This window comes from Echiichthys vipera (genome assembly GCF_963691815.1).
Source record: "Echiichthys vipera genome assembly, chromosome: 12".
NCBI classification, from domain to species: Eukaryota; Metazoa; Chordata; class Actinopteri; order Perciformes; family Trachinidae; genus Echiichthys; species Echiichthys vipera.
Window position 1 is genome coordinate 29,326,003 of NC_139837.1, and position 11,065 is coordinate 29,337,067.

The 11,065-nt window shown below is 42.1% G+C and overlaps 1 protein-coding gene across 1 annotated transcript in view; it reads right to left on the reverse strand.

The window, feature by feature from the left end:
• bcl11ba (BCL11 transcription factor B a) overlaps window positions 1-2,593 on the reverse strand; it is a 30,773-nt gene extending 28,180 nt beyond the window's left edge. The window contains exon 1 of the mRNA XM_083923687.1: window positions 2,467-2,593. Within this exon, the coding sequence (XP_083779813.1) occupies window positions 2,467-2,521 (55 nt within the window). The 5' untranslated portion in view covers window positions 2,522-2,593. The remainder of the gene's footprint in view (window positions 1-2,466) is intronic.
• Between the last annotated feature and the right edge of the window lie 8,472 nt (window positions 2,594-11,065).

Sequence of the window (11,065 nt, forward strand, 5' to 3'; positions counted from 1 at the left end):
AGAGTGGCGAGCATCTCTTACACATAAATTATGGAATGTACAGCACCGTGCTGTAGCCTGAATGGTGATAAATCAGACAGACAGACAGGTCAGACCTGCTCTTTGGACAACTACCAAACTACACATTTTTACACATTTTACTCATACTCATGAGCACACAGGCACACACACACACACATACACAAACAGACAAACAGCTTAAAGCAGCTTTGTTACAGTAGAAGCAGGGAGCTCATTTATTAGCTTCCATCTTCGTTCTCTTTCGACTTTCGACTCTTCCACATCATGAGAATGTGTCTGTTTATCTGTTCAAATATATCCTGGGCTCTTTGCTGCAGAAGCTGCTGTCACAGCAAAGCATGCAACAATGGGAAAATGTTTTTACAACGTGAACCATTTCTTATGGTTAATGAATGCACACCGCAGGCCTGCGTACAAGCTGTCACACACAAGTTCTAGCTGTGTTAAGCAATCAAATCTCTACTTGTCAGGGGAGGATTTGACATCTACCACGTCTTTACTGTTTTTAGGTGTGTGTGTGTGTGTGTGTGTGTGTGTGTGTGTGTGTGTGTGTATGCCTCTGTGTGTGACTTTGTGGGTTGGCCGTCTGACACCATAACGGCAGGCCTCACAGAGGAGGGAACCTATACACAGCCATGCAGCATGGCCCAAAACTAGAGTCTCTAATGTAAATATGGGTGTTGCATTTAAGCACCCACCAACTGAAATGCACACTGAAGTGATGTGATCTGGCAGGCCTCACACAAGACAAATCTCCCCAAAATAACCTTAAGTTGGACCAAAGAGAGTAGATATATTCACCAAAGGTAACATTGTGATGGTGAGAAGCATCTTACAAGTACACTTCACTTTGAGTTAGACTGGAGATTGCAAATCTGTAAATCCATAACAGCTGCTTTTAGCTGGATTCATTTCATTAAGGGCCCCTACTGATATTATATTGTGCTTTTAGCACTTGAAGTCCTGCATGACACACAACCCTGCAGCTGAAAAACTGATCTGAGGCCAGAAAAATATTTCACTGCTGAGAAGTTTAGCGGCAAAAGAGGAAGTGTCTGCCATAAATAAAGAAGAGTGAAGCGTCTCCTCTTTGAATCATTTGCTTCATTTAAGTTTGACATTTCGATAAAAAGAAAAATAACGATTTTCTTTTTCTGAATAATCTTGTGTATTTTATGGCATCTCTCCTTTCCACCAATACAAAAATCGCATCTACAAAGTGCAGTTACTACGAAATCACTAATAACGTGATTTCTGCACAATTTCGGGCCTGAAAGTATGGATGTTAGGATTGATTTTGGATCAAATATATTCAATGGTAAACGAGTAAACCATAATCTATCAAAAATGTGCCAAATATCCATTTGTTGGGACAGTAAACAAACTTTAAAGCCATTTTAGGGTTATACGCTGTCGTAGTTACTGTACTTAGGCTATGTTTGGCAGAATAACCGCCTTAAAGACCGTGTCAACCCTCCACACAACTGTAACTTCTTAATTTCAGCGTATTTCTCCGTTAAATGTCGTCACTTACTACTCTCTGTCTAAAAGTGCCGTGGGGGATTTTTCGCTGTCAGGGGCGCGCGGTGTATTAAATAATCCAAACCGAGCATTAATATTACAAAGTGTAGCCTAAGCTTCGCATCCATGCAGCAGAAAAACATCATGAACGGGACTAACTAATTAAAGTGAATACAGAGAGAGGTTGGTCCATCAAAGATTCAATAGGGAAACCCGAGGCACTCCGAACGGCAACTGGTCACATAATTCAGTTTATGTTGTCTGTTAGTTCAAATAAAGTATCGGTCTTTTTCTTGAAGTGAAACATAAAAAATAATTTGTCACTACCCGAAAACACAACTCCTATATTTGTGTGTGTGTTCTTGAGCCTAACAGAGCTGCCGTTTAATATGCACAATATCTGCTTATTAAAGTGCGTAAAAAGGTCGGACATTCAGTGATTAAACTGATGAAATTATGAAATTATGAAACAATTGTGTTTTTATTGCCATGGGAAATTTGATTGTAATTTTCTTCTTAATGACAGCGCTGGTTGAAACTGAATTCAAAGAAAAAAAGCGGACTTACAAAGAAGTCATGTCACAGTGAAGAAGAGAACGGAGCACCGACTTCTCCGTGAGCTGCTTTTATAGGGAAAGTCTTTTCTCTGCTCGATGTGAACATTTGCTCTAATAACAGCTGTCTTTTTATACACCGTCGTAATAAGTAAATTAAGGCCTATGTAGTTTTGTCAGTAAACCGGGAGAGGAGAGAACTGGCCTCCAGGACGCACTTGAACAAACTTTCTGTTCCAAGTCTGAAAATGTAGATTTTTACGCACCGATCATCCAGAGCCAAATCCACTCAACTTCTCACAATGACAGCGCAGATAGGGAAGGAGAACTCTATACTGTGATGATGTGAGTTTTTTGCAGGTATACTTACGTGTTGTTTCTCTCTGGGACAGGTGCTGCGGGTTCCCCTGCTTGCGTCGGGACATCGCCCTGGCATTTACACTGGCATCGCCCGGAGAGCGGCGCTGGAAGGGTCGGCTCTCCTCCTCCTCCTCCTCCTCCTGCTGCTGCAGCTCCTGTATACCGGCCGCAAACTAGCCCCAAAACCAACCGCTCGCTGGCCACCCCGAGCTGACCGCTCTGCGCTGGACCCAGATGTGGCCCTTGAACTGACCCCTGCGTGATGGATCTCCCTCCAGCAGCGAGCGGCGGCTCCTGCGCTCTGCGGTAAGCGGCCGTGGCGCTGCGCTGAGCGGCCGGGCGGTCGGTCGCAGTTCGGTGCCAAAGTGGTGGAGGAGCGCCTCTCTTCTGGTGGTGAGGGAGGGGGTTAGTCCGGTTCTGCCTTCCGCCGCTTTCACACCATCTGGCAGAGGAGAGCGGAGAAAGGAGCGGAGCGGAGCGGAGGAGAGACGCGGCAAGACGCGGGAGGTCTGCGGTCACCTCCTGATGGACAGTCACTACCTGTGTCCACTCTCCGGCCACCCCGGACACCGCGCGTCCCTGTCCGGAGAAATCAGGTGAAATGACGCCAATTAACGTGCTAAAGTCCAATCCAATCTTCTTCTCGGTACTTCTCTGGTTGTTGCCAAGTGTTGGACACTTCTTTTGCTGCACCGGCGGTGCCAACCAGGCGCGCGGGTTAGACTTGAACTCTTGAAGTCAAAGCCCAATGCTGGTTAGAGGACAGACTGCCACCCTCTTCCTCTTTGTGCTATAGCTGCAGAGTCCCGCATCCCCGGGCTGTGCGCGGCTCTGTGCGGCTCTGTGCGGCTCTCTGGCTTCTACAATAGGAGAAAACTCAAGTTCAAGTGCGGACGTGACGTTCAGTCTGCGGTGAGAAGGGAGAGTGGAGACTGAAGAGCACTGGGGGCGACTAGTGGTGGCTTTCACACACACACACACACACACACACACACACACACACACACACACACACACACACACACACACACATACACACACACACACACACACACACACACACACACTCGCACGGCAGCAGTGGTCAGAGTCGCTCAAGTCATCCCCGCCGGTGTCCCATCAGTATTAGAATGAGATTTCTTTCAGTTTAATTGTGACCTGAGGGGCTACCGTACCTCGTCCACACGATGCCGGACACTTTGCACGACCATGCATTCACATTGCAAACGCGCGCAGGCTTGCGATGTGCAGTCACGCACTGTTCGTTGCACACTTTTCCTGTACTGTGTAAAATTCTCTGATTATTAAATATCGTTTAAACTCAACATTTAATTAATATTTGACCCTTTTAAATGAATTTGTTACGTGTGCGCGTGCAGAGACCTTTACCACAATAAAGAGTGGTCATATAATGCGCTACACTCAAACACTAATTTACTAGTTTGTCATTTAAATGCACGGAACATAATAATCAGAAATGACTTAATGATTTTGATTGACCAACTGATTTAAATCCACATTTGTACAAGTGGACCATAAAACGGGCCTGTGTGGTTCATCAGATCTGTAGAGCCTGCTGTGTTTTTAGACATGTTCTTACTGATGCAGAGTGTTGGCCTAGATATACATACATGTATGGATCACACACACACACTGTCGTTCATATTAAAATCATTTAATAATAACCTGTGTGTGTGTGTGTGTGTGTGTGTGTGTGTGTGTGTGTGTGTGTGTGTGTGTGTGTGTGTGTGCAATTCTATCTGAATTGCTTTGTCAAATTCATTAGTATGTTCAAGCAAAGGATGCTGTTTTTTAATAGTGGAGGTTTGTGACCTCATGGTGACCTCAGGGGAAGTGGAAGATGGGAATGTGAATTAAGGTGAAAAGTGATTTCCAGTTAGAAATATTTAACATCTAATCAAGGGAGTTTCAAAATACAAAAAAAAGAAAAAAAAAGAAAACTGTGCTCAGTTTGTGTGTGCGTGTGTGTGTGTGTGTGTGTGTGTGTGTGTGTGTGTGTGTGTGTGTGAACATGCATGTCTAAGTCGCGGTGGCTGAACAGTGGCGTCTCTATGATGAAAGCCCACCTAGCTCACATTTAGATTAGAGGAACATGAGTGTTTTTTAAAGCAGAGGTGTGAACCAGTGGCCAGTCAGCCTCGACTAGAAGCTCCAGCTGCCAGCCCCTTCATCCTTACAGCGCCGCATCTGAGCTGGATTAGCTGGATCAGATTCCAAAAACACTCCTTATTTTTTTATTTCTTTATTTTCAACTGCATATCTGCTTCTCAACTTTGTCGCTCCGTCTCTATTGGCTCAGGGGAGGGAGGGAGGGGTGCAGGCCTCAGGCTTCTTTTTCATCCCTCCCTACCTCGCATCTATAGACAAGCGTGTAGTTTGTTCCTGGGCCAGGTGTTGTCAGAACGGCGGATCATCCGGGGAGAACGCTTTTCCTCATCCCGCATTCACGCGGCTTTGTGTTTGGACTTCTCGCTACTTTTCCTGCATCGCCTCGAGTGCTACCGCTTCTCTCCTCCGTACTTCTTCTCATTTTCTTTCCACATATATCTTCACGGGGGCTCATCTCGCCTGCTCGCCTCTCCTTAATTCAGCAGTATACTGTAGGAGGACTTAAATAGATTTCCCATGCTCATTTACAAGAAAAAGGAGAGGATGGCGGATTCGTCCAAATGTCTTTGTCGCATGCATAACAGAACACCCACTTTCATTTGGGAGGGATACGTGCAGCACTTTGTCACAATAAGAGCCGACAGAGAGAATTGTGTTGAAATGTAAATCACTGTCATTTTGTAGACGAGACTCAGCTCTAGTGTGTTGTTTTGTTTAGTTTTGTTCATGAAGATATGGGATTAAAGCTGCTGTGAGTGGCTCAGTGGACGGATGGAGGGAGGGAAGAAGAAGCTTGTCTTCATTGTGGCTCAGATCACAGGTTCACATATGATCAGTCCATTGCATGGGAGTTATCAGCTGTTAATCACTACCACAGACTACTGAAACTCCTATGAGCTCAGTGGGACGTTATCATTTGTTATATTGGTAAACTGGATCACCCACGTGGCTTTCAACGGCTGCACCACGCTCTATAAGATGACAGGATGACAGCAAATTAAATAATCAAAAAAAGCGAAACTAGCATAAAGAGGAAGGTTGGGGCGGTGGGCCGGTGTTCCTGTCTCCTGTGAAACCAAAAGTCCATGGTGAATTTAAAAAAAAAGACTTTCTCATGGAACGTTTCTCTCTTCATGTCACAAACCTATTTTAACCCAACCCCTGATCTTATCCTAAACCTAGGCCTAACCATGTAGCTTTGCTGCCTAAACCTAACCAAGTAACATCAGATTTGTGACCATGTTACCATTTGAATAGATGAGAACAGCCTTGTAAAGCTACCGGTGGGTGTAGCAGCTCCTTTTATCCATATGAGGCTCATAACCACTGATAACACTCATTCAGTGCAGTGATAGCATTCAAAATGGGTGCTCACATTCAGTCCACATACACACAAATCAGTGAAGCCTCAAAACATACATTTCCAGGTTCACACTGATACCTGTTTGAGCCTTGCTAATGTTAGTAATCATGTATTATTGCAGCTTCAATGTTTTAAGATGTAATATTGCCTTTTTGGACCCTTTTTATATCATCACAGGCTCCTTAATCCTCACTGTGGTGAAATCAAGTGATACTCCAGGCCAACAACATTACCAAGGCTATGAAAGGAGGCTAGGACACCAAATAATATTTTTTTTAAATGCCAGAGCATTGGGGTGTGATGCATGTGCAGTGAAAACAGAGCTGCTCCATTTGAGGGTTCCAGCAGATGGCGCTACAATTAAAGGGATGGTTTCCGCTCAGGTACTCTTTGGGCCGGTTCTTCCTTCTTTATTAATAACACAAATAATCAGTGCATACAAATCAAATATTATTACTTTCCAGAAAATGAACCATCCCATGTTCTATGACAGTGCATCGGCTATTGAGCCTCTCTGCAACGGCAGACCAGATGTTACTGTGCATGTGTCATACCCTAAAGCGCAGACATTTTTTCTTGTTTTTGGGTGGGGGGGGACTTAGCCTCTTTCTAATAATTTTGATCATACCCGGATGTGCACCTTGACCTTGCAACCTGATTGGCTCATTAGTCAGATGGGCGACAGGTGCATCATTCCCACTTTCTTATTGGACATTTTCCGAAGGCGATTTCTCACTTAAAGGCCATCAGTGTGAGTTATGGCGGAAGGCTCCCTGCATCCTGCTTTTGCCCTTCCTCATTTGCATATATATATATATATATATATATATGCAGCTGTTTGTTTTTATGTTAATGGTAAAAAAAAGCCTTCTATCGCACATCACCTTGGCTGGACGGTTAAGTCTTAATTAGAGGGATGTGGAGGTGTCCTTTAGAGTTTTACGATCACTTCCCAACAACTGGTCACCACTAAACTGCTAATATTGATGTTTATTGGTTGAGATGCATGCTGGGAGATAAAGCAGGATGTGGGAAGAAACAAATCTGCACAATGAGTTCACAACTTTAAAGAGAAGTTATGACAGGAATGCTAAATATAGTCTCGCTTTAAGCACATTAACATAGTTTTGACCAGGGCCAGGCTTTCAAAAATACCTTTTTGATCAAACTACTTTTTTTTTTCTCGCAAAATTTAGCAAATCCCATATGTTGTTAAAATGAAATGCAGCTGAAATCTCATGAAAATGAAACAAGTAAGAGAATGTTTTTTGTTGTTTGTTTGTTTGTTTTTTTTCAAATCAGGAAGAATATTAGATGAGGTTCAATGTTCATTCTTGACCCTAGAAAGCTCCATTTAGCTGCTGTCCCAGGGGCTTCCATCCTATCACATCTGCATCAGCAGGTGGACTCGATTATTCTTCTCAAAACTCAGTCTCGGCCTTGAAAACAGCATTTACTAGTGAATGAAGATCATGTCCAGCTATTAAATGAACCAGATTATTCTCTCCAAACACAGAAAACGAGTCTTTTCTCTAAGCAAGTTTAAGACAGAATTGCATGTATTTAGAACTGGATGTTAAATTTGAAACACTGCAATATTTAGTTGTTTTAAAATGGATCAAATTTAAAGAAAGAGTCTCATTATTTTCAAACGTCACTGGCTCCCTTACATTTAAAACACGTCTGTTTATCGATGAGCAGCTGACAAGTCCTCTTTAACAGCTACCATCAAGTCTTAATGTCAGCATCATCCATTAAAGGGGTGATTTTCTTTTTTCATCCAGTCATCAGTAATGAAAACTAGATTAGAAAGGCAGGTGTTGATGTGATGAGCTCTGTGCTCCCAGCTGAAAATGATGACCCTCTGTGCTCAGACCTGCAATACAACACCACCCTCTATTGGTAAGCCACTGCCACATGCAAATAACTAGCCCCTAACAAGCCACTGGGAGTGGGTTCCAGTGTGTGTCTGTGTGTGGGTGTGGGTGTGTGCGTGCTTGTGTGTGTGCGTGTTTGTGTGTGCGTGTGTGTGTGTGTCTGTCTGTGTCTGTGTGTGTGTGTCTGTCTGTCTGTCTGTGTGTGTGTGTGTGTGTGTGTGTGTGTGTGTGTGTGTGTGTGTGTTTTTGTGTGCGTGTGTGCGTGTTTGTGTTTGTCTGTGTGTGTGTTTGTGTGCGTGTGTGGGTGGGTTCGTGTCTGTGTTTGTGTGCATGCGCAGACAAGTGTTTGTAGACTATTCCTGACATTTTGATTGTTACACAGACATAAACATACAACACGAACTTCAAATACCCTGCGGACCAAAGATCTCATCCATCAAGGTCCAAAAAAAAAGAAACAACAAAAACAGGAAAACTAAATAAGTAGAAGTAAGTGGAAAATAAGAAAAAAAATAAGGATACATAGAGCCATAAAATCAAACATACAGTACAACGCCATTAAAACAACAAAAAAACAGATGCACAAACATCAGAGAAACAGCACAGACAATTACATAGTCATTGTAGAGGAATAAGATTCAAGGGTCAAGGGCACACTGCAGATCCGCACTTTCAAGAAAATGTAAGCAAAGGCTCCTGCAGACTATTCTACTCTGGGTGTCCAAGACTGTCTGAAAGTGTATGTTACAGATAATTGATCACCGATGTCTGCTCCGCTGTGTGTTCTGTGTACTTGCAGACACTGTTACATGATGTAAAGGCGGATTTTAGCATCTATATACCTGGAATATGCTTTTCTTTTGGGTTTGTAACGGTTTATTACAAAAAAGTATTCAGTGAGGCTCATTATTACAGGTTGTGAATGAAGTGTTAAGTGAATAAAACGCTGCTGTGAAAGTCTCTAGAGAAAGTTGAAGAGCGAGTGTTTAAGGGCGAGCGGAGAAGCGCAGAAGCCCTTAAGCACAATTACAGATATCAAAGTTGAAATTATTCCTTTTAAAGGGAAAATGCTAATCATAGATTTATTTAGAGTTAGCAGCAGCACTGAGCTCTCATTACCAACACACACACAATTACACACAAACAAGCGTGCACTCTCACTTCAAGACCTTTTACTCTCTCACACTTTTTTTTTTCTCTTTTCAAAGAGATTTATTTTCAGAATAATTAATTCCACCACAATTATAGCAATGGTTAATATATATGTTGGTCATTATTCAGAGTCTCATATAATGAGGCAAAGAGTGGAAACAAGAAAAAAGGATGTGTTCTCAACTCAAAGTGTAGCGTCCTAATTAGCTTTGCCTTAATTAGAGAATAGAAGAGCAGCAAGAGTTTCATGTTAGTCTTTATATACTGAGTGAAACCTGGAGCCCAATCACAAAATGATCTTACTCAAAATATGTTGAATTTTGAGAATAAAAGGCCAGTGAAATAGTTCATGATTGTTCTTAAGACATAAAATCTGAATACATGTGTGAAAGCAAAGTAAGCTAACTTCAGTTTTGAATCATTTCATGTACTTAAAAGGCAGGCCAGTGTGTCTTAATATCTTCGCAGTGAAAAAGTGCATCAGGATCATTTGCACTTAGACTTTTGATCAATGGCCAAATTTTATTTTCCATAATCACAATACATATAACACAAAACCAATGCAAGTTTGAAAAACATGCAAACAGAACATTGTGTCCAGGAAAAAATACAGAGGGAGATTAAAAACAAACTCATCATGTCTGACTAAATATTAAAACAACTTAGCCAATCAGGGGAAACAAGGATCCAATGAGCAATCACCTTTCTCGAGTCTTAAACCATCAAAAGTTGTTGATCACCATGAACTGCTGAAACTCTTTTTCCATCCAACAGTTAGAATATTTCAATATTCATATTATTTTGTTGTTAGCTTAGCCTGTCACTACTTTTATTTGTGTCAAGAGGGAATGTTAAAATATTTGAATGCTCATATAGTAATAGCATTAAACTCAAAGATTGTAATTAAAAGGCACTCTACTCAGTATTCAGAACACTTATATAAGAGTAAACAACTATTCTCTGTGTAGAGATATAGTGGATTGATGGCGCCCTGAGCATAAAATTAAGTGCATGTTAGTGCATGTGGCCATGAAAAAAGGTTGGTATTTCACATATTGGGTTGAGAGCCCTGTGGAGGCAATTTTTTTCAGTATTTTGAGTGGTTCCTATAAATAGTTGTCTATTAATTCACCATCGTCTATATCACCATCATCATCTAATGAGGCTACACAGTGAGATTTTGTAGTATTAGGTAGTATTAGCATAGGGTAAAATGTGGCCGCTCGGAAAGTTTCAGGGCACGCCCTCTCAAATGGCCATTCACTCGCCGTGTTTCCATTACAAAGAAAGACCCCAGAGGGAAGAGGTGAAGTATCACTCTGAATGGGTTTAGATCTGCTGATCAGTGATACAGCGGCGCGCCGCTCTTTCTCAGAGTGAGAAATACAGAATAGTTGCAGTTTGATTTAAGGTGGCCCGTGTGATTCACAACGTCAACTTATGTACAAATAACATGAAAGAAAACACTCCACTTTAAAGAATCTGGGCGCTGTAAAAGTGTGTGTTGACAGACAGGCTGTCACCCTGCTGCAGTACGGTGTGTGTGTGTGTGTGTGTGTGTGTGTGTGTGTGTGTGTGTGTGTGTGTGTATGTGTGTGTGTGTGTGTGAGAGAGTGTGTGTGACAGAGAGAGAGGGAACGAAGACACACCTGAAACTCCAGGTCCTGCTCTCATTAGAGGATTTTAAGACATTTGATAATAACTTGGAGGCAGACACATCTGGCTGTAGATATTCTGCATTATATATTCATGATTATGGTAAATTTTGATGTATATTTGCCGTTTTGACTTGTTGTTTGATATAATTTATTGTATTATAGTCATGTATTTTGTGATAGCTGCTCATTCTGTCTCAGGACACTCCGAAAAAAAGAGATGTTTAATGTCAGCGAGCTCTTTCTGTGAAAATCCTCCAGCCTCTCAAACGCAGTGTAATGGTTAAAGCTAATAACGCAGAAACATTTATGTTTTGTGAGACTTGATTTGGACTCAAGATTTGAGACTCGTGCACAATTTCCATGCTCCAAAAATACTTAGATAAAAAGATTGTGCACGTCTCAAATCTCAAGTCCAAGTCAAGTCTCGAG